The 23182-nt window shown below is 38.6% G+C and overlaps 4 protein-coding genes across 4 annotated transcripts; 1 reads left to right on the forward strand and 3 right to left on the reverse strand.

The window, feature by feature from the left end:
* Window positions 1–289: 289 nt before the first annotated feature.
* cox8b (cytochrome c oxidase subunit 8B) lies at window positions 290–1549 on the reverse strand. Its single transcript, XM_080841916.1, has 2 exons — window positions 1308–1549; window positions 290–470 (listed from the first exon to the last, which is right to left on the reverse strand). Exons 1-2 carry the CDS (start codon window positions 1416–1418, stop codon window positions 375–377), a joined length of 207 nt encoding a protein of 68 aa, XP_080698042.1. The 5' UTR covers window positions 1419–1549; the 3' UTR covers window positions 290–374.
* A 4905-nt stretch (window positions 1550–6454) lies between these two features.
* On the reverse strand, window positions 6455–8987 carry tesmin (testis expressed metallothionein like protein; the record flags this gene model as incomplete). The annotated part of the gene is made up of 6 exons (XM_080841790.1): window positions 6455–6644; window positions 7201–7334; window positions 7423–7560; window positions 7713–7815; window positions 7906–7980; window positions 8872–8987. The coding sequence occupies 6 exons, from the start codon at window positions 8985–8987 to the stop codon at window positions 6455–6457; spliced, it is 756 nt and encodes a 251-aa protein (XP_080697916.1).
* Window positions 8988–13144: 4157 nt separating this feature from the next.
* Window positions 13145–18976, forward strand: LOC308368242 (C-signal). Its single transcript, XM_080842375.1, has 6 exons — window positions 13145–13377; window positions 13536–13587; window positions 15863–16050; window positions 16217–16372; window positions 16481–16591; window positions 16706–18976. The coding sequence occupies exons 1-6, from the start codon at window positions 13192–13194 to the stop codon at window positions 16817–16819; spliced, it is 807 nt and encodes a 268-aa protein (XP_080698501.1). The 5' UTR covers window positions 13145–13191; the 3' UTR covers window positions 16820–18976.
* A 434-nt stretch (window positions 18977–19410) lies between these two features.
* Window positions 19411–22774, reverse strand: gal (galanin/GMAP prepropeptide; the record flags this gene model as incomplete). The annotated part of the gene is made up of 6 exons (XM_080842862.1): window positions 19411–19472; window positions 19637–19708; window positions 21023–21109; window positions 22011–22082; window positions 22502–22556; window positions 22694–22774. The coding sequence occupies 6 exons, from the start codon at window positions 22772–22774 to the stop codon at window positions 19411–19413; spliced, it is 429 nt and encodes a 142-aa protein (XP_080698988.1).
* Window positions 22775–23182: the final 408 nt, after the last annotated feature.

The following is a 23182-nucleotide window of genomic DNA, read 5'->3' on the forward strand; positions in this document are numbered from 1 at the left end:
GATTTTGTAATAAGCACCTCTAAATATCCAATGCCTTGGACTAAACTTATTTGGTGGCGCAGACAGCCATTCGTATTACCTGAGTTTAACACCATAGCCCATTTCAAGAAGTCTCCAGGATACCTTTTGGTAAAATGTACAATTAATTTGTATTGTGAAATAAGTGCATGGAACAGCCCATCTTCTAAGTCCTAAAAGTTGAGCCTATATTTAATTGGAGACCATGTCCTAACTTCGTTCCAGCAGGTCAGTCTGCTTATAAATGTAAATAATAGGTTGCGAGCAAATGTGTAGGTACAAGAATTTATTAAGAGAAGCACACTGGATGGTTCATCTGGAAGGAATTGACAGATCGCGGATCACAGTTGTTCATGTCAGTCATGTTTTTTGTAGTTCTCCAAATTGGCCAGGATCCATCCAGAAGGCCCCAGTATAGTGACGAACATGACGCCCAACACAAATGCTTGTTCCTGTGTCAAAGACAAATCAAAAAAGGACAAACATTGACGTGACCTTTCCAAGCACATGTGGATGTGTAGGGATGAAATCGCATGTACTCGACTAAAAGTATTTAAATAAACAATGGTGCTAAAAGTGCAAACAACTAGCCTAAGTAAATGAACTGTAACGCAATATTAATCGGAGTTTTCCTCTGGGCGTTTGCGGTTTTGTTTCTAAGCACTAGCCTACATTTGCTTAAATTAATACAATTTCAAAGCTTACTGCTTGTACACAACAGGGCTGTTCTCATTGAGCCGATTACAGACGACTGTAGTCTACACAGCACAAGAAATAGCACAAGAAAAACAGCACACCTCACGCACTGCATTTTCACTTTTACCTTTCCAATAGCGCAAACAAATTCACTTTCAAGGAAGCATTCCGTTCCTGGCAATGTGTGACCAAGTAGCCAAGTCTATGTGAAGGACATTCCCCACTGCAGGTTTGATCTGCAGTGTTTCCCCTACCATATTAACTTACTCTTAATTAGTTTTGTCAGAGATGAAGAATACTCTAAGATCGATCAATCAGGAAATACATGAATATGGATATTATTAAGATTAGTTAGCAGTTGTAGTATGGAGGTTGCTGCGCCATTAACAACGGTAGGATACGAGGTAGGCTAAATAATAGGATTACGGGTATAAACGTATTAAACAAGTCACAGTTTAATTACCTGTCTAGACTTCACATTACAATTCGATTTAAATTCCATGTCAATCCATACAATAGGTGAATGTTAAAAAAGCGCAAACGCAGGATGTCTCCTGCGGGCGGTAAGTGCGCAACAGTGGCATCATACTTACACCAACACCCAGGACATGTTTTGCTGGCTTGGCAGATATGTTGGCTTTTGGGATAATATGTGGTCTTATTGCAGTTCTGAGCAAGGTAAAAGAACGATTCAGTCCCGACATTTTTGTGGACGTTTGTAGCCTTTCTTTTTCAGAATTTCCAAAGAGTAAGAATGCAGCCTCGCAGCGAAGAACTCCAAGTCGCCCACGTCCTTCAGGATAAGCGGTTGAAATTTTGTTCACCTGCCAAGAGCTGTGAGGTCAAAGTAGAAAAAGTGTGTGTACGTTTACCAATCAGATACGTCCATATTGGACTGCTAATATTTAATTGGCCAGCCACATTAGATCACTGGAGAAGCTGTTTCAGTTTGGTCGTGTCCTCATTTGACCCTACTCCGTTTACCATGCCACCAAGCGTCGGTATGCATTTATGAAGCAAGCCCTGCACTGGGAATAGCCCATGTTGATGCACGTACACATGAACACACATAGTGCTAGTTTTTTTGCATAGTAGCGTAAAGGAACAAAGTTTGTGACGTGGCACAGAAGCGTAGTGTGGAAGAATATCTGCACAATGAGAGAACGAATTGTTAAATAGCCTTTTGGTAACGAAGGTTAGCTATTAATTGACAAAACAACACCTCAACTTTACCAAGGCGATCCAGTTCACTCGGAGCAGGTAGCCTATTTATTCTACTCATCAACCATGACTAATAATTAAATCGAGTCAATTTACCGGTAGTTGAGTTAGAAGTAGAGACAGCACCCCTCTGTGACCCCTCTGCAGTGCAGAAACTTTTCAGAGTGTGGGAGACAATCCACAGCCTCTCATTTCCCTTAGAAAACTTAACCACAGCTTGCCGATTTTTTTAATCAATTGCAGCAGACTGAGACACAGTCATACAGATTGAAATGAATTGTGTTGTATGCCATTCGTAACATATCCTCCTATTAAAATATTGGCTTGTCCAAACTATCCAGAGAGACTCCACCATTCCACTGCTATAGGGAATTCAAAATTAGAATTGAATATTGTCCAACTGACCCACTAACCAGACATTCAGTGTCTTGGTGGTATCACTGTGGTAGTGGTGCTTCATACTTTTAATGTAGTGCCTAAGCCTAAGGTGTATACTCCATACTGTCCATACTTTTTATTTCTGTATAACCTCCTCAATAAGGAGTGCCATTTGCAGTGTCAACTTCGTGTGAAGCAACACTATCTCATCAAGTGGTAGTGGATCATTTTGTGACTCAGCCTGTCTGTGCCATCAGCAAAATGTTAGAGAAATGGAATCTTACATCTGGATAAGACCTGGTACAATCCTCTGCTCCCTGTCATTACAAATGACTTGACACACTGAATTAATAGCTTTAGCTTTTTTTTTTTTTTAAATGAGCCCTATTTCTATTTTCATATTAAGTCTATCGTAAGATGTGAAGTCTGATTGCAAGGGCTGAATACTGTTTTAATGACAGAACACAATCCGTTTAGAAGAATTTAGGGGTTTCCTCTGATGATTTGACCCTGCCTAAACTTAAATGACTGCTGTATTCTCACAAATTTCCCAAGGTCTGTTAGTTTCTTGAGACCATTTTGAGGCCAACTAAGAAGGATAGGATAAGTGTAAGATAACGATTGTTGATGGTTTAGCATTGCCTTGTTTTGGGTGGACATTTTACTACTAGCAAAATCTGTATGCTTTCTGTCAGATTTGTTAGATGTCAGATGTGAGAAGTGCATGACTAATGGATAGAGCTGGAGACTCAGTAGCAATTTCAGTTAACAACTGCAACTGAATCTCCACCGTTTCAGATGCTTAGTCTTTGTATTTTTCCAGTTCTGTTAGTCAAGATGAGTTAAAGGTTCACTCCGATGATTCCTCATGTTTGCGTCAACAGAAACTATGATTAAGTTATTAATAACCATGGTAAAACTGCTGAATTACAGCTTCTGATCTCCATTCAACAGCATATTTTATTATATACATGCGTGATTGCTACATGCGTTAGTGATGATTATGTTTTTACATTATACAGTAATCAAATCTCCGGCCTTCTATCTGTATTGCTGCACCAGCAAAGTAAGACATGTACACATTCATTCAGACCACTGTCTGTGGAACGTTTCATTGCTGCGGAATGAGTTTATTGTAAGTACTATCAAGTAGTACTCTTTTGATTAAGCTTTTGAATAAATATTTTGCCATTGCATTTTCCCTCCAGGTACCTGAACCCTACTTAAATAACCAAGAGCATGACCTTGCAGAGGGTAAATAGTTTGTTGGCTCAGTCCTTACACCATTTGGAATGCAGGAGGGCTACCACTTCAGATGCTGGGAGATGGGAGCAACTTCCCCAAGTGGATATGGCTCATGGCTTCTTTTCAGAAAAACAAAGACTACACAGGGAGGGTAAATGATCAAATGCTGGATACATCTGAAATAATTGTTACTTAAGATCAAATATCTTGCTTTGAACTTACCCGTTTTAATTAAGCCTGAGGATGTATATGCTGAAGTCATTTCAGGCTATAACATCTGAGAACCTAAAAGGTTACCCCTGGCCACCAAGAGTGCAGTACTGTATCAGCTGTGTTTTTTACTTTGATAGACATTTTCATTCAGGCTTTTAAAAGGTAATGGTATTTGAACACATATTTTTCTCCAAACTTTGTTTTTATTAAATACCACAGTTGACATTAAGACTTGACATTAAAACAAACATTGCCTGAACAATATAATATAATCACGTGAAATAAAGCACTCCATATACACAATCCACCTCTAATCCACATAACGAAGCATAAGATTCTCAGACGTGAACATCCTCTTGCGGTTTCTGGAATCCACTGACCTCAATTTTTGAAATCCTTGGGCAAAATATTAGAGTACAGATCAGTTTTAAATATGTAGTTTTAATGGAACTCTTTGACTTAATTATCACATGACCTTCCAGGTGACCAAAAACCATAACAAACCAGATATCTGCAGCAAAAGGAATTGAATAATCTGACAATCCACAACCTACCTTTCATGACAGTGAGCAAGTTGCTCATCTCTGATTCATAAACATTATCAAGAATTTCAGGTTCATGTCTTCTGCCATCTGCAAAAATATGAGCAGAGTTCTTTTGAAATACACTCACATGGAAAATACATAACAATAGCTTTGCTCTATGTCTCTTTTGACTGTCTGGGAACAACCAACGCTAATGCCTGGGCAATTATTGTATGCTATTGCAATTATATGCAAACTGCTTCGAGAGCTTCTGAGCAGCAAAATCAGCTCCTCGATTTGAGGTGGTGCAAATGTCAATGTAGCCTATACCAGTATTTTCACACCCCATAAATTCAAGATAATGTTCTGAGACAGACATTTCAGTAGAAATAGGTATAATAGCCTAGCCTATTATTCCATCTAATCACATCTTGTAACAAAGCATATAGATGGAACCAGATTGTTTATCAATAGAGATGCCAGAAACATTTAATCTTTTCATGGATACAATATAAGAAATATGATAGAAGCCTCCTTGATACGTCCAATAGAATATTACATTTTCTGTCATTCAACTCATGTTTGTTGATATTGATGGATGACGTTTTGCCTTACTAAAACCACCTCAATTGTGGTGGTATGGCATTGTACTGATGAATGAATGCTGAAAGTAATACTCACATTTTCCTTTGAGGTACATCATTGACTGTGGTCCCCAGTTATTTGAACGTAAAGTTTGCTGTGAGATAAGTAACAATTTAGTTTGAAAAAGGTTCTGCATAGTAATGATATAAACATGTTGAGAAAGATTTTTACCCTTACATACCCTTTCAGAGCATTGAGACTCCATGATCAAAACAAATAAAATTAAATATATCCACACACTTGTTCTCTGTCCCTGTAAACAAAGTAACTTGTTAATTCTCTACCACACTATGCACCTGCAATTGCAAATCTGTAGCAGGCTGATTTAGCACTTACCATGTCCAAAAGAAAGGAAGCCCTCGTGTTTGCGATACCATCTGATTGCAGCAATGTTCCAGGCCCCATTTATATTGCCATGAATAGCAACAGGACCTCAGGTTCAATACAACCCCCTGTGAGAGACCTCTCTTACTTGTGCTGCCTCCCATCTCGGTTAGATCAGATTATATTAGCTTGACCAAACGCTGACGTCAACAACACACCTGCCTTAAATGAAAATCAATTGCTTTATGTTGACTCTGGTTCTTAAATGCAGAGATGGGGGGAAAAACACAAGGGATAAAGAATGTCAAACCATGATAAATGAACAAGGATCCTGACATGTTATAGTAAACACAAGAGTAAGCAGATACTGTACATTGACTGTGTCAGATTACACTTAACTGCATGGATACTGAATCCTTAAATGACTGCATGACTTATCATGAGATATGATGCACTACATTATGTTTTGGCATAGTCTTAGAGCTGTTCATCCATGTCAAAGAAAACTAAACCTTGTGATTCCAGTCACATTTAAATCAGAGCATCAGTAAATTGGAAACTGGAAAACTGCCTTCCTGTTGTCATTCAACAAAGTGTTGTTGGAGCTGAGAACTGACAGATGTTCAGGTGCTGTATGTCTTCAAGGCAAACTGTGAACCAACATTTTTACTTAGGACATTGTCTTGGGTTAATTTTTTGAGACTCTTAATTATGTAAACACAATTTAAATAAATAAACACAATTTATTTTGAACATTTATCAACAATTTAAATCATAGTTTAACATAGAGAAATATAAATGCTGATCTTTCATCAAAGTAGACGTTAGTTTTGTTTTTAAATTATTGTACATTCCCTTTTTACATACATTGTTTAAGACAAAAATGAAGTGACTCAAAGAAACCACACAGCTCACTTTGGTACTCAATGTTGACAACTTATGACTTATAAGTAGGGAACTGTATAATATATAAATGTATACAATAAATAAATAAATAAATGTATACAATAAATTAAAGTAGGGATTGGGAGCAATGTGCAGTTGAGAACACCATTTCAAACTGTCTGATTCATACATGCATTCAAAGCAAAACAACATGAAAACAGAAATAGACAAGTGCATGACCAACACACATGACTCCCTCATGTCCTGAGCCGTGGAAGAGGCTTCTCGCCTCTACTCTCCGGAGACTACACAGGCAGGCCGTTGCTTTTGAATATCGACTGTACGATTTGCGTCAGACACTGACCAAACTCCTCAAGAATCATTTGCTCAGCTTGAGACAAAGTGCACCCTTCCTTCTCGGCCTCTTCAGCCTGAGCCAGGAGACAGCCGCATGTGGCTTCTACCACGTCAAGCGTGATGCACGCTAGTGGACACCTATCAACACACAGATCCATGGTGACAGAGATAAATAAGTCTTCAACCTGTCAGGAGGCTAAAGAATTAAAGAATGAAAGACTTTAAACAGGGTGGGGGGTTGTTATCAGCACAAGCACAGTGACCAAGCTCAGTGACCAACTTTAAAACATGCAATAGGTGTAACCAAATGCTTATAAAACCAGCTTTGTGAGAAACAGACCCTTTGAAACTTCCACTCACCAAGACGCACGAGGCCCACGGCTAATACGGTTTAACACACATTCAATTTAGTTTGAAGTTGAAAAGGGCGTTTGACCTTAGAGCAGATGATCGCATTGGGAGTGAAAACATCATGCCAAGGAAAAAAGCTGAATCACTGTGACCAGTGATGAGGTGTAACAGTGGGCCCTTTGTGATAATCCACTATGACTTCTCAAATCTATTCTCAGACTTTCTTCTGGCACTAGTTAGGCAACATTCTTAAGGTTTGTTATCTTCAGTTGACATTAGAAAACACATTTTGAGAAACATGTGTCATTCTTAATGAGCTTAATCAAGAATAGAGCCTCATTACCTAGTCTTTTGATCCATGCCCTCCTCAAACGAGCTCCTACAGGGACTTGCCCATCCCATTGACTTTCTCTTTGGGCTTTCCTCATAGTTTCTACAGCCAATACACTTGCAAGTGGAGGAACACATGATTTTGGCCTGAAAATCAAAATATGGACATCAGGAACATCAATGGCTCGTTAAAAGTAGTGTCAAATGCCAAGATTAAGATGTCACTTCTCCTTACCTCATAACATTCACAATAGTTCTTCAGACAACCCGAGCGCTTGCAGTTGCAGCCCTTATTGTGACGTCCTTTCGGGTCTCCAAGTTTACGATTGCCGATTTTTGGACGAAAGGCCTCTGGGTTTCTCTCAAGACAAATCTTAGGGAAGTGGGAAACAGATGTTCAGATTAGTGTTGAGAACAGTATAAACCCATGGACTGGACTTTGATCTCAAGTTTGATCAATCTCAACTCAGTATTAATTCACATCACCCAAATCCAAGTATTGCTAAATGGTTGAACCTGATTTACCTTGATGGCTTTGTATCTTTCAATCTCATGTTCATTGTTGTTACAGCAGTTGATGCAGTTGCAGTTGTTGCAAACCTCTCCATTTGCAAAGCAGTCACAATATCTTTAAGGAGATTCACATCATAAGACCAAAACGACAGAAACTCTTTTCTAATTTCAATGTTAATATAAAAACATAGAGGAGATAACATACAGCTTAAGACACTGAGACTTGGTGCAGTTGCAAGGCTTCCTCTGGGATTTGGAGTCCCAGTGTGCTCCACTTAACCTGTTGTAAGAGTGATAAACTAAATTTGCAATTCAATCAAAAACACATAGGAAAAAAACAATTAACATCTGTTAGATGACTGATGCTGTATGCTCATACTGTCTTTGGATCATCTTTGGCTGGCTTTCAGGATATAATCCTAGCGTGTCCGGGTACAAAGGGTATTGGCTCTGATGGAACTAGAGGGAATCAAAATGTAGTAATGAGACCAATACACCTAGTGATCTTACCTGGTTGCACAAACCTGACATATCAAGCAGTTGACACAAACCTAACAAAATGCAAAATGTATGGACAACCGGCATAATATTATGCATGTCTGTGCAAGCTTCGATCCCACCCCCAGTCTAAACTACACATCTTAGAGTACACCAGAAGTCAGTACACCTTTGTGTTATATCCCTTCAATGCTAAATTATTCAAGATTGTAACACCTTACAATAATTGAATTACTTCTAAGTTGGACAGTGGGGTATTTGCTCTTGTGTAAAATTACAAACTAATAGTTTAGATTTACTATGTTAAAAATGCAGGCCCCACAGTAGGAACTCAGTAGGTAGCTACAAATGCCAGTACACCTTTCAATACTGAGTTTAAAATATTTTGTTTTTGCAATGCTTAATATGTCCACCTTTGTTTTTAATTACACTCTTTCTCGGCACGTCTGAGAGATGTTCTGCCATTCTATGGAGACATTGTTTTCAGCTGCTCTTTGCTGGAGGGGTTGTGATGCTTTACCTTTCTCTTTAAAATACCCCCAAAGTGTTCGATATGGTTCATTTCATGTGACGAACTTGGCCAGTTCATAGTTTTGATTTTTCTTCTTCTTAAGATATTCTTGAATCATTTTGGCAGTGTGCTCTTGATCGTTTTCATGCTGGATTATTCAACCTTCCAAGCTTCTGGAGATTGGGAGCCATCTCGTCAGCCAATTTTTGGGTAAATCCACTGGCATTTTTGATGTCATCACTCCAAAACCTTTCGCTCCCATGCAGCCCCACCTCCATGCTTCACTGTCACAAGGGTATGCACTCACTTTGGAAGTCCTGGCCAGATTCACGGCAAACATGCTCCAGCCCATCTGAGCCGATCACATTTATCTTGGTCTCATCTGACCAAAGAATGTGCTCTCTTGCTCTGCAAGTTTAATCTAATCTTGCAGTTATGTGCCAAAGCGATTTATATAACCATGTTCATGCAATTAGACTAATGGGAAATTCCAGGTGTACTCTCACAAGTTTTCTAATATGTGTATTCCCTTTTGTTGCATTGAGTTTGTACTAGGCCTGTATTTTTACAATATAGTTTTTCTATTTATTTATTTTTCATTATTCATAAGGGGAAATGATGCGATAATTGAGAGGTGATACAATTTTAATTCTTGACTGTAGACAGCTAAAGCATTTCTTACTGACTGAGAAATGGTGGAAGAGGTAGAAAACATATTTTATTTGTTCACTGTGGGCTTCATAAATCAGGGTACTTTGCAACTGGAAATGCTAAGACCACAGAGATAATGAAACAAAGTATAAATGGACAATAAACATATGGTTCTCTAACTTCAGGCATTGGGACAAACAGCTGAAAGAATGACTCACATTTGCTGTACTTTAAACAAGTTCAAGTTAAAACAGACTTTGAATGAGCAAATGCATCCATAACCATTCATTGTGAACTAGTTCTAGTCTATGTCTTTTTCAAGATTGTTGAACACACTGAACATTTTTAGCCAGGAGTTGACAAACTATATCTTGGCAGGTCAACTGTTAAGGATTATAGCGTAGAAACTGAGAAGCTGTGGATAGTAATTCAGATGAAGACAAAGAGGAAGTTGTAGCTGTAAAAATGGCTGCAGTCAAACTGGCTTGCCCCTAAAACCAAAACAAATTCAGTGTGGCACTTGCGGTACACTTAAAGATATTACTTGCATTGTGGTTTACATTCATGGACTGTCTCTCTCCTAATTGAAAAATGAGACCAGAAGTGTTGTAAATGCAAAATGACTGACTTATTTAACCTATTACACTATCAGCAGTTCATCGCTCTCTAACCTGTGAAATGTAGGGCCCAGGCATGATGTTGTAGCTGTAGCCAGGGCCTACAGGAACAGGAGGACCATATGGACTGGAGGGTAGGACCTGGTGGCCGGAGGGCATATTCTGTTGAGAGGGTACAGTGCATGGCCCTGGCAAGGAGGAAAGAATCCTTTGGTCCACTGGATATGAACTGGTGTAATCGAAATGGCCAATGTCTGTTTATATAGGAGAAACATAATGGAAATGAATTAGGCTGACCAGAGGAATGAAAACATATTTTAAAACTTTAATTTATTTTACATTCTTGTTTTTTTTTTCAAAATAAAATTTGACATTTAGTCTTGGAAAAAAATACTCTCATGGACAAAGCCAAGGACAAACTTCCTTTTGGAAGTTCTTCAACCTTCAAAATCAGTTACAGGGAATCTTTGCCCATTGTAGACTACCCAAATCTGTGAAGCCTGTTAACTCTGACTGGCCAAATTCGACGGACTTTGATAATAAGTATGGAAATGTATGGTAAGTTCTGATATCATGAAAAAAGAAAACCCTATTTTTCTGTGCAAAAAAGCATGTAGTAGTTTGGCATAAAGGCACCTGTAATGCTAGTAATACCTACAAACAAGTTCATCTTGTCAATAATTTAAACATATCTGCAAACAGCTATTTTGCCCTTATACCTACCCTCAACATTGCCACATGGGGGGCATAACTCAGGGGTGTTGCCTCGTGGTGCACTGTAAAATTGTGGCTCTGGGCTGGTGGAACTATGACCCCCTGAGGGCATTGAGTGAATCATTTGTAGTGGATTGCAGTGATTCATAACCACCACCTGCGGCCTGCCATTTGCATCACGCAGAACCTGCAGTGGAGATAGCTGTCAAAACCCTGGATACTTTACAAAAAAAAACAAGAAAAACAGTGTCACAACTCCCATAGGGTCTGACCTGACAGACGTTGGGTGTCTGAACAGCATGACTGTTCTCCACTGGCGGGTCATGGGGTGAGAGAAAAACAATTGGATGGTTGCCCTAAAGCAGAGAACATTTACATTTTATAACAGACAAAATAATATTTTCTCCTTAACACAATAGACTTCACTGTCTGTTGTAAGGTGTGGGTGACTGTGTGTGAAAGCACATGCCAAAGTCAGGATAACCAACCAACCTTAAATGGATTGCTGTTATCATTGTTCCTTCTTACCACAACACCTGAGACCTACTTAAGTAATAGTGGGATAATAATGCCTTGCAGTACAATCAAACTTAAGAGATGGTTCAACCTATACCTTATAAATGGTGGGCTAGTACACAGTAAAATCATCTTACATGCTGGTAGATATCCGGCTTGTCTCTCAATCCTAATGTTGCGTCTTGTTTCATGAAAACGTCTTTTGACTGGTCCTCTGTGGCATCTGAGCTTATGCTGGCCACAGCATCACATATTTCTCTCTGGGATGGAATGACAGAAGGTTTCTTATTCTCTATTTGAGAAATGGTAAGCCTATTAACTAATTTATGGTTAAGCGTTCGAAAGTAAAAAGACACAACGGTTTAGTGGGCTCATGTATGTGACATAACATTTGCACTTACTGACAACATTCCATAATGCAATGCCCCTTCAGATGTCCATGAGCAATTTCCAGAATTGAGCCCTGGAGTGGGATTCATGTAATGATAAGGAGTGGGCAGGATATCTTGATAAGTAGCAGGTGGACAGTGGGACATTGGAGGATTTTGATCACACGGAACTGGGCAGCAATATCTGAAGCTGCTACACCCAGTGTTTGAGTCTGACTTGTCCTCTGCAACCTCTCTTGGCAGATAAAGCAGCTCTCTATCTTCACAGCAGCCCTCAATGGAAGCGATTCCATCACTTTGGACCCCATGCGGCATTATGGAACAGGTATAGTTCAAACACTCTTCAGGCAGCTCCTGTTGTACAATGTCAACCTCATCCTTGTTCTTCTCCATTACTTTACTGCGGGTGGATCTATCAGACAGAATCGTTTGTGTAGATATTGAACCTTTGGAACGTTTCAAGAGCCCAATTTTGATTGTCACTTCCAATGCAGTCTAAATGTTCTTGTGTGTATGATTATAGACTACTATCCTTCCCTATATCTCTGTACACGCGTCGGATACTATCTATCATCTTGATTAGGTAAGTTTAAGTTTGATTTGGTTCGAAATAAGGTCCTGACATATGTCTCTATTTGCTAAGTAAGGTTAGCTAGCAAGTTAGCCTTGCCTAACTTACCCTCAACTCCAGTGTCAGTTTACTCTGTAAAAGCAAACGAAATAACCATGGTATTAAGCTTAGCAGTTAAAGATAACGCTATCAAGGTTTTTATTTTGAACCAACGTTAGTTTCTTGGTAATTTTGTAATACAGTGAGTTCAAGAGTTCATTGAACGTTAGCAACCTTGCTAACTTATCTAACGCAAGGTAATTGTTAACTACATCAGATTAATGAAAAAAATTAAGTATGGTTGAACTAATTTTCTGAAACAATGGACAGCCAATAAACATTACCTATATTTTCCCGACAGATGAAATAAACATGGTATGACTATACTATCAGTAAAATTAGTGTATATGACCACAAACCTTTATGGAAGATGGGGACATGAAGTCTCGATCAGATCGCGTTTTCTATCAAGCTAGTTAGCTACCATCCTACCTGCTCGTGCATAAACAACTGCTTTTCAACAAAGTGGGTTGGATGTGAGGGTTGAACCAGCCTCTGACAAGAGTTCTTCCGTAGATCACCTAGACATTTTTATAATGCTTGTAGTCATGTTGCCACAGTTGTATTACCTAGGAGAAGATCATTTTACATTCTAAAAATAATATTTTATTTTAGTTCTGCATATGAAGCTACTGAACAAAAAAAATGCTATTTGATACGTGTATTTACATATGTATTACCCTTTTGTCATAATCATCATACAAGGCACAGGGATGTACTGAGTTCAAAAGCTCTCATGAGTGTTGCGTCTCCCTCTCCAACATAAACCTGAAGGCAGAGGGACCTAACCTAAGGTTGAGGCCAAAATGCTCTGGGAAAAATGCAGTCGTTATGAAATGGAAGCCACGCCTCCACACACTGGTCGCCTTAAAGGCAGTACTTTCTGCTAAAGCTCTTGAATTGTTTTGAAAGGGTACTGTATATCATGATTCCGCGTAGGCTTCACATGGAGAATATTAGCACAATGACAGAAAACCTAGGTAGGTGCAGCTCCGTCCTCATAACAGGAGCCAGCCGGGGACTAGGTTTGCAAATGGTGAAGGACTTAGTAAAACGGAAAGAGAGGCCGAAGAGAATCATAGCAACTGCCAGGAATCCAGCCACTGCTGAGGTAAGTTAATGATGTCAAATTATATTGTTCAGGAATTTTTTTTTAATTTAAATTAATTATGTGGAGTATTTCCACATAGTCTAAATCTGTGCAGTAGTCTACTAAATGAAACGGTCTACATGATCTTGTTTGCTCAGCACCAGCAATTTATTTTTCAGGAACTACAAGAAATCACCAGATCATTCCCAGGAGTTCATGTAGTCGCACTGGGTAAGTCGAATTGCTGAATGTGCCATATGAAATGGCTACCTAGCTCTAGAATCTTGTTAAGCTAAACTAAAGGCAACTTTCGCGTGTGCCACGAAGAGAGACTTGTCGAACTCACTGTTAGGTTATGTCCATAGAGATAACTAAAGTCTCCATCTACCACAACATTCAACACATTTGTTGGTAGATTGTACTTTGTGGAACATGAGCTTGACTGATTTGTTTTTAGTAGCACTGAGTTTTTACAGAGAGCAGCAGATGGCGCTCATGAGCCATATCAGCAGTTAGGTCTCAGCAGCGACGCTAAGTCAGATCAGTCAGCCACTTCCAATGCCCACCTGTATAACCCTGTCGAAAAAATCGTAATGAAATTGAGGTCCGTAGAGATACACGGCTCAACATTAACTCCAAAAAGTGATTGAAAACTAAGGGAAAATGGTAATTAGTTATCATCATCATATTTTGTTTTATCTGACAGTGATGTAGGTGTAATGTGATGTATAGGTAGGCTATGTGAAAGAGACTCGAGTTTGAATTTATTTCACCTTTGCGCTCACATAACAGTTCGCAAGATCAAATAACTTTTATGAATAATGTAGCCTATGTTACAGCCTAAGATGCTACCTTCTATCAGGCTTAAGTAACTTGTTGTTTAGTTGATGGCTATAGCGCACAGACTGACTGAAGATGACAATATAGGCTACTCCAATAAACAAGTGTAACGATACATGTTAAGAGTAGCCTACACGTTTGTGTTGAGCAGCACGCATCGGTTTTGACAAGTCGGGATCAGTAGCCTATCATGAATGAAATGGTGGTTGATTTTTACAATAGCCTTCTGGATAATATAAGGCCAATGAGATGAGGACTATCCCAGGCAGGCAACCTTCGCTAAATTCCACTCTGGAATTTGGAAATATGGCTCAGATGCTGTCACACTCACATCAGAAAAGTAGAACCCAGCTGTCTTTTAGTCCTGGAACATCTCTCTATTCTCTTCATAAATAGTTTAAGAATAAGTTCAGTTTAATTTCATCCTTTAAATTGAGTATTTCAGTTTTAAATGATCATGCATATAGGGCAAACAGACAGAATGTTTGATCACTAATGTCACATTATGTTTATGTGTGAGGAATGTGTACATTTGTTGACCTTGAGGTAAGCCCTACTCTGTTTGACCATATTACAGTTTTTTACAATTGCTAAAACACATTCTTGAAACAGTCACTCATTTTCTCTAAACTCTAAACACAAAACCTCATCTTCAAGCACTATTTACAAAACCTCTGAATCCTCTTGCAAAATGCATAAACAAAGTGTTCAAAATTAGATACACTTTCAAGCAGTCAGTAAACAATACACCAAAAATAGAAAACACACAGGGAGAAGTACATTTTTTTTTACCTCAAAACAAATTTCATATTTTTCTATCATTGACTTTTGATGAATGAAAACATGTTCTCTCATAGTAGCAATATAAATGTATCAGAAATTACTACTTTGCTTTGCTCTGATTTGTGTTGGTTCTTTCTCCTTCTTGTACCCCTATAGTACTGTACCCAGCATCTCACTACTCACAACTCACTCTTGTTCTTTGTTGATATGAACCTGCAACCAGTCAAAATCTATTGGGCAATCAGTACTGTTACTGTACCAAATAGAAAGCACAATGTTCAGGGCCAAACAACTTGTTTACGGATTGTCCTTATACAGCCTACAATGCACTGTAGGCCTACTACAGTATACACTACCACAGTAAAAGGGACACAAATCAAAGGAGTCAACGTGGTGTTTACTTGTCCTCCTCCCCTCACATTGTTTCTTATTCTTTCTTAGACTTTCTCCTTCCCACCTTCAACAACCTGTTTGCTCCCTAAACTGGCTCATATTGGTTGTGTCACATCATTTGATACAAGTTAAATCAATTTTGAGTGGTTGACATTTGTTCTCTATTTGTATTTGATTGTTGCCAGTTGTGTTTACCAGTATGGATGACATGTGAATTAGAGTGCAGAATGTGTTTTAAGACTGATTATGAGTTTTGCTGAAAAGTCTAAGTGAGACCTGCAAATTGTGTTTTACAGTGTGAAATAGTTTAGGGTATTGACAACAGACTGCACAATTAGCTTCATGAGTTCAGGCAACTGAGAACTTTGTTCAGCCAATGGGTTTTAGTGTTTTAGCAATTGTAAAAAACTGTATTCTTGAAACCATTAGTTTCTTGATTAAATTAATTTGTCTTTTTTTAACAAAAGTATGGCTCTTTCACCATTCTCAGATGTTGTTAGTGAACCAAGCATACACTCTGCCTCTGAAGAAGTTGCTTCCATCGTGGGAACTGAAGGATTGAACTGTCTCATAAACAATGCAGCCATCAACGTCTCCACCGACCTTCAAACTGTGACTGCAGAAGCAATGATGAAAGCCTTTGAGAGCAATGCTGTTGCCCCTCTCTCAGTCACCAAGGTTATCTGAATACTGACAGTTCACTTTTTTTTGTACTGTAGATTACAGCAATGGATGCATGTTTAACTTACCAAATAGTTTATCCTGAACCTCTTGGAGATTTTCATGGAAGTATTTGTCTCATGTATTTTAAAATATAAATGTTTGTACAAATGTCTGTTGACAGGCCTTTCTACCACATTTACGAGCTGCTGCAGAACAAAACACTGGAATGGGTGTTCATAGAGCTGCGGTGATCAACATTTCCTCCATCTTAGGATCTATTCAACTGAACTGGGGAGATGGAGCCCAATTTAAAAGCTATGCCTATAGGACATCTAAGGTACCCATTTAGATGCCTCCTGAATGCATTAGGTTTTCAGAGTTGTTTGTTCACCACGTTTCCACCATTAAGTTATGTTGATGTGATGTGTTTTGTGAACCTTTGCAGTCTGCGTTAAACATGGTCACAAGATGTCTGGCCACAGATCTAGAAACTGAAGGTATTCTGTGCCTGGCATTACACCCAGGATGGGTGCGCACTGACATGGGGGGCCCACAGGTAATGTCCTCAAGCTGCCAGCCATTATCCTCATCATGTTCTCCTATACTTATTATAGTGATGTGACATAATGGTGTTTATTACAAGAGCACTTCTCTCTCTTCACTTCTTTAGGCACCTCTCAGCCCAGAGGAGAGCATATCTTCACTTCTATCAGTGATTTCTTCATTGACAGAGAAGGATCATGGGGGATACCTGGACTATTCAGGAAACAAATTACCATGGTGATTGTCCTTATTGATGCAAACAAGTAAACAAAATCATTTGCTTCCCACACATTGTGTGAATTGTTTTCAAATGGTTGGTTATGGCTGGCTTGTTATGATGAGTTTAAATACAAGTTGATGGAAGATATAGAGACCAAGGCTTTGAACCGGTTCACGGAACGAAAACGAAAACCAGAAACTTTTGATGTTTTGCTAGGAACAGAAACGAAACCAGAAACTTTAAAAAAAGATGATGTTCCGGATCAGAATCGTTTCCCTAAAATAATGGTAACCGGTTAATAACGTTATTTTTTCGCTCTTTCACAAGATTCCTAAATGCAATATGATTGGTGATGTTCTCTTCCGGTCGTTCACTTAGATAGAGAACCTTGCCGCACGCCGCCAGCTAGTAGCCTTATCGGATAAAATCTATGCACAAGCTGTAGCCACCAGTCTCTCAAACTCAATCTTAAGAAGAGGTAAATATTGTACCAAGTATCTCACACATGTTTGTTTTTAAATAGGAATTCTATAAGATAGGCTACGAATTTCTAATGCATTGTTTTAAAAATCTGCAGGGTCAAGTTAATGAAATTATAGCTAAGTTGGACAGTTAGCATTGGCAGTAGACTACCTGGCTATTGCCCAGAATAACCTACCCTAGTTTGTTAAGTCTTTATTTAAAACGTAGGCTAATACGGTAGTTCTCATATTTGGAATTTTAACTTTTTTGTTCAGATGGGAAGACATTGCGAGAATCCCATGCGGCAGCATTATTCATTTGACCCCGTGACTAACAAATCCAAATACAACATTGATGGATGTATGTAGATACCATTGTAGTTTTGTAATATTTGTATTGTCTCTGTTGACAAAAATGCACTGATTGGGCCCTGACGAGGTTTGGCCAAATGCTGTTATGTTTTGTTTGCCCAATTAACAACATGGCATACATTTTCCTTGTCTTAACTCATGTATAATACTTACAAAATGTCAGAATTACAGTTGCCACTTACATAATGTAGCCTATAGTGCTTTTTTAATGTTTAATGACAAGATAGAGACATATAAGATTATTTTAAAGTCCTAATGATCAGCCTACTTATTTGTATGTCCCGCAGCTGACATGGAACACTATTAACCGGTTCAGGAACTTTATTATTTTGTTCTAACCGGTTCAGGAACGTCAATTTTAGGGTTGGAACGAAAACCGGAAACGTTAAAATACTGTTTCTGTTCGGAACGAACCAATTGGGAAAAAAATCTGGTTCAAAGCCCTGATAGAGACTGACAAACGTTAACCATCTCAGGGTTATGTGAAGATGACTTTAGATTCTGTGAATGATACTAAAAACATCCATTGGTTATTTTAAAACAAGATACCGGATCTGTTTGGTTTTACTTAGGGATGGGAATTTTGAGTGTTTATCAGTGGTGAACCAATAGCAAGAATGTTCAGCTATTAGGCCTAGTAAGATGTCATTCCATTGTTCTGTTTTTAGTTAATCTGAAACAGCGCATATCAGGAAATGTTTATAACACTTGATGGAACCACACGTCTAGCAGCCATTACTACACTGCTTCCTATTTCAAGTGATACTTTTTAAACCAGCAATTGCAAAATTCATTGTGCATTAGCTGTACACTATACCAGCTATGTCTTGCTAGTCATAAATGGGCTCAGTCCCTCAAAGTAAACACCACAAGATGCAAAAGTATATTACAGTATATTTTGTAAATACTAAGTATTTTGCTAATACTGTTAGTGACTGTATGTTCTGGAGTTAATGGCAATACAGTATACAATACGTTTTATGGTAAATAAAACATGTACAAATCCCTTTCAGCCAAACAGTTAAGGTTTTACCTCACCACCACACATGATCACACTCACACAATAAAACCTGACCGTTAGGGTGTGACGGGCACATTCCAACTAAATTTTAGTTACTAAGTATAAGTATCTAACTGCTTTGTGCCTAGTCAAGACAATGAAAGTGTGAATTATGTGTTCTGTCAGAGTGGCCCCATCACTCCCAGATTGTATTGTCCTGCTTGCATTTGGAATTAAGTAGTTCATTTAATAATTTAAGGTGTTGTAGTCTAAGTAGTTTTTGTGATGAAAAAAATAATACTTCTTGACTTTGATGATTGAACTATGAAGGCACAATAAACAGTGTTCCCCAGTATCACTGTGCACTTCATACACTCTGTTTCATCCCATTTTATGTATTTCTTTACATTTGGGCCACCAAAATGCATCAACTATTTAGATTTGTTTCAGGGAACACCTGATCTAATAGCTATTATTTCTATCCTTACAAACCTCCAGTGTGTGACTTCACTATGTCCCTACTTCAAAAAGCTCAATATCGAGGTCTCGAGCAGTATTTTTGAGAAAAAAAAGACAGAGGATGAAAGCCATTAAAGAATTTATTTATCTTTTTTTCCAACTCACACAGCCATGGTTGCAAGAAGAGTGAAAAATTGCCACAGAGTGGCAGTAGGAACAGATGGAACAGAAATGTTTCGCTTAATTTGTGAATTTCAAGCCTAAACTGAAAAGGGCAAAGCCAAAGGTGAGTAAATAGAAGAGTAGAGGCTCATCACAAACTATGGCTGACCCATCTCTTCTGATGTGAGTGACGATTGCAAGCTGTCAAGAGCCCCAATTTCTAAAGAATTGATAGCAAGAAACAGAAATTATGTTTCCATTAGAACTTACATCCTACTTAAACTTACATGGTTAACATCTGAAAGTACAAAACATGCAATAATCTTCAGAAAGGCTACTCAATAATAACTGACAGCAAAGATATTTTAAGGGTATTATTCTTACCTTTCAATTTTAGATAAGAAAGGAAGTCAATTAAGGTGTGAATGACGTCTTCATCAGCTATTCTCAAAGCCCCTGTAAAGGGACAAAATTTCACAATCAAAGTTTTTATGAGTGTAATGCTTTCCTTTCAAACCACAAAACATTACATAATATTTGTAGCAATCCTGACATAACATTAACTACTGCATACTTTATAGTACCAAAACTGGGTTCATGTTTGAAATGTTAATTCATCATTAGGAAACCTACTTTGCAATTAACAGAATACTGTTGTGCTGTTTACGGAAGAACTAAAAACCGGCCTACTTTGGGCTACTTAAGTATCTGCAGCATTGGCTTTTCTGGAATTAATTATTGCCTAAAAGTTCATCTGTTTAATATTTTCTAATGAATTAAGGCTATTTCCTGCCCAGCATTCTTCACACAACAGAACAACCTGGCCTAGAAACTAGGCAGGTGGATCATCAAATTGTCTATAAAATACTGCCCATAAAACATCAGTTGCATCATTGCACTTGCCTGGAGTTTCAAAGAAAAAGCCATAACCGAGACTGGCAAATGAAAAAGCCATATCCCAGACTGCCCAATGAAAAAGCCATATCCCAGACTGACCAATGAAAAAGCCATATCCCAGACTGACAATGAAAAAGCCATATCCCAGGCTGACCAATGAAAAAGCCATATCACACACTGGCCAATGAAAGGAATAGACTCTAATGGGCAAAAGGTAACTGGGTGGAAGATGATTGAAAATGTGTTATAGTCTGACAAGTTTGCATTTCAGAGAAGAAACGTGGTGAGGTGCAGAACAAGTAGAAACCTGTCAGAGGAGTCCTTGACACCATCTCTCAAGCAAGAAGATGCGACGGTCTTGGGGTGTTTTTGTGCTAGTATTTTGTATGTATTTTTTACTGAGTAAAATGTATCTTTAAAATTGAAGGCTATAAATCCTTTTCACCATAACTCCTTCGCTATGTTAAAACCAGTAGACGGCTCTTTACTGGAGCCAATATCATCCTACAACAAGACAGACCCAAAGCATTGCTCCACATTTTGTGAGACCCATTAAGTGCAGAAGCAGTCAAGCTGTAATGCAGAGAATTGCTGCAAATGAGAGATTCTTTGATGAAAGCACATATTCAAGCAGAACATTGATTTTTCAAGCATAAATAATTATTTACAACTTTGTCAATGTCTTGATTACATTTCAATTAATTTTACAACTTATTTGAGGTATACCATGTGAATTATCCTGGAAAGGATGTCATTTTCTGGTGTTTGAACATGAAGGTATATAAATAAACACTATATAAATGTGAACTTTCTTTTCACTAGATCACTTTTAAGTGTACAATCTCATGGCTGGATGAACATAGGTGGCCTTACCTGATTTGAAATCATCCTCCAACGGCATGTCCCTCTTTCCTGTCAGGCCGTGCTTGTCACTCAGTGATCTATGATTGTCAATTGCATCTGAACAGCAAGGCAGAAAAAAACACTTGAAAGCTTATAAAGTCAAACCAACTCGTCCTAGTGACACTACCAAACTGTAAAGCTCTCACCCCCAACACACTCATTCTCACACACCCATCCACTCACAATCATGGCGATTCACACACTGCTGCCCTGTTTGAAAGTCACGGATCTGTCTCTGGCTAACTGGGAATGGGATTTTATTTTAATGACTTCTTTAGAGTGTTCAGAGCAACCTGCAGGGCTTGAGTCATGGAATTGCTTTTTACAGACTATCACCACTGAAATGAATGGCAACATAGACAAAAGCACACTGATAAAACAAGAGCAACCTCCTTGCAAGAGTGAGTGAAAAGAATGAAATGCCAAGAAAAGTGAATGGACAAAGTAAAAATAGGATCAGAATGATCTCCTTCTACTGACCATCTCTGAGCATATTTCCTTTTTTACATAGTTGAGTACGCCATGATTTCAAAGGTCAGGAGAAAACAGCCAATTATTTAATTTACTGGATACTTAATTGTCCTTAAAAAAAATTGACATCTCTTTCACTGTCGTGGTCTTGACAATTATTTGAAGAGGATTCAAGCTGTTCCCAACCTTTTGAGTGCCATGTCAATATGTTGGCTATTGCAATTACCATCTCTTGAACTGATTACATAACAGCATGGCATTACTACTTTTCTGTCAAGACATGAAACAAGATTCATTTATGAATTTGGCTGTCACTTTGAAATAAAATGACATAATATTTATGATGTGGATGACATTTGCTTCAGCATCTAAAAATTAACGTTGTGAGGAAAGGACTGATACAACAAATGGCGAAAAGGTCCAACACAGAGATGTGTCACAGAGCAATTCCTTCCTTGACTTCAATGACCTGCAGGAGCTATCTTACATTGACCAAGCAGTTCTTCTCTCCCCCTTGCACTGGGAGAATCCTTTATCTGTATTAGGTGATCAATACGACCTGAAACACAGGGATGATGGTATTTTACCCGAGCCATGTTCAGTCTTATGGCCACCGAAGTGTTATCATGGGACAGGATATAAGCCTACAGGTAGCCTACCTTTGAGAGTACTCCACAAGGCAAACATCATACACTCGCATGTTAGAAATTGACTATAGAAAGTGTTATCTAGGCCAAATAATCCGATACTCATAACACCAGAATGAAAACTGGCAGTGTGCCAGGAGCCAGGCACTCCAATTTCTGGGTGGGATGATCAGTCACCATTATTTTAACAGATAACAATTTCAATATCCAAGCCATAGACAATGGGCAGTATCACTGTAACTTCGAGCGCACCAAAACCGGCAGGGAAATGCATGCAATTACAGTGCTACTGCTTTGCTGAAGAGGAAGGGGAAAAAGGACTATCACTTACGAGGACCCAAGAGGTATCCTGCACTGTTCAGGGTCCAACCTCGCTTCTCTTTCGCCTGTGATTAGAGAAAAAATGCATTTAAAAAGTTTTTTTTATCGGCTAAACTCGCCAGCAAAGACCAAAAGCCGTAATTTATTTAATTGTAACTGTTAAGTGTTTCATTTATGCATTTAAAGCAGTAAGTCAACCTACCGCAATTACAAATCCAATTGTCTCCGTGAGAATTGCGCAAAAAATGAGAGATACACAAACGCTGGAAACACACTTCTGCATCTAAAAACACAGATAGACGTGGAAAAACCTGAGATACCATCATAAACTAATTTAGTTTGAAATGCCTTTAGAATTCAGAAGTCAGGGTAGGCTACTTACCTTGCAAACACTTTTCTTGTGCTGTATTTCTTGAAGTCTATTTAAGCCTGTCCTTATTGTAGGACACGTTTTAGAAGCTCAAAACGGTAGGACTGTTGCTCTATGCCTTTCCAGAACCAAGAGTACAATATAATGCACTGATTGTGTGGCCTTTTATGTAGTTTCCCGAACACGCACGCACACACAAAAAAAAGTCTCCACTTTCGGGTCATGGCGGACGCGCGCATCCACGCAGTGCCATCTGCACATCCAGAACATGCATCACAGTAATACGATTGAAAAAGATTACGAATATAGTTCGCTGAACTG

Source organism: Sprattus sprattus (genome assembly GCF_963457725.1).
Source record: "Sprattus sprattus genome assembly, chromosome: 7".
In the NCBI taxonomy this organism is placed as follows: domain Eukaryota; kingdom Metazoa; phylum Chordata; class Actinopteri; order Clupeiformes; family Clupeidae; genus Sprattus; species Sprattus sprattus.

What these genes read in the sequence shown, in the direction of transcription:
- cox8b (XM_080841916.1), bottom strand. Translation starts at nt 1,418, where the DNA reads ATGTCGGGACTGAATCGTTCTTTTACCTTGCTCAGAACTGCAATAAGA. An exon ending in AACATGTCCTGGGTGTTGGT is followed by an intron (nt 471 to 1,307) that starts GTAAGTATGATG and finishes TCTTTGACACAG; the next exon opens with GAACAAGCATTTGTGTTGGG.
- LOC308368242 (XM_080842375.1), top strand. Translation starts at nt 13,192, where the DNA reads ATGATTCCGCGTAGGCTTCACATGGAGAATATTAGCACAATGACAGAA. An exon ending in AGTTCATGTAGTCGCACTGG is followed by an intron (nt 13,588 to 15,862) that starts GTAAGTCGAATT and finishes CACCATTCTCAG; the next exon opens with ATGTTGTTAGTGAACCAAGC. An exon ending in CCCCTCTCTCAGTCACCAAG is followed by an intron (nt 16,051 to 16,216) that starts GTTATCTGAATA and finishes GTCTGTTGACAG; the next exon opens with GCCTTTCTACCACATTTACG.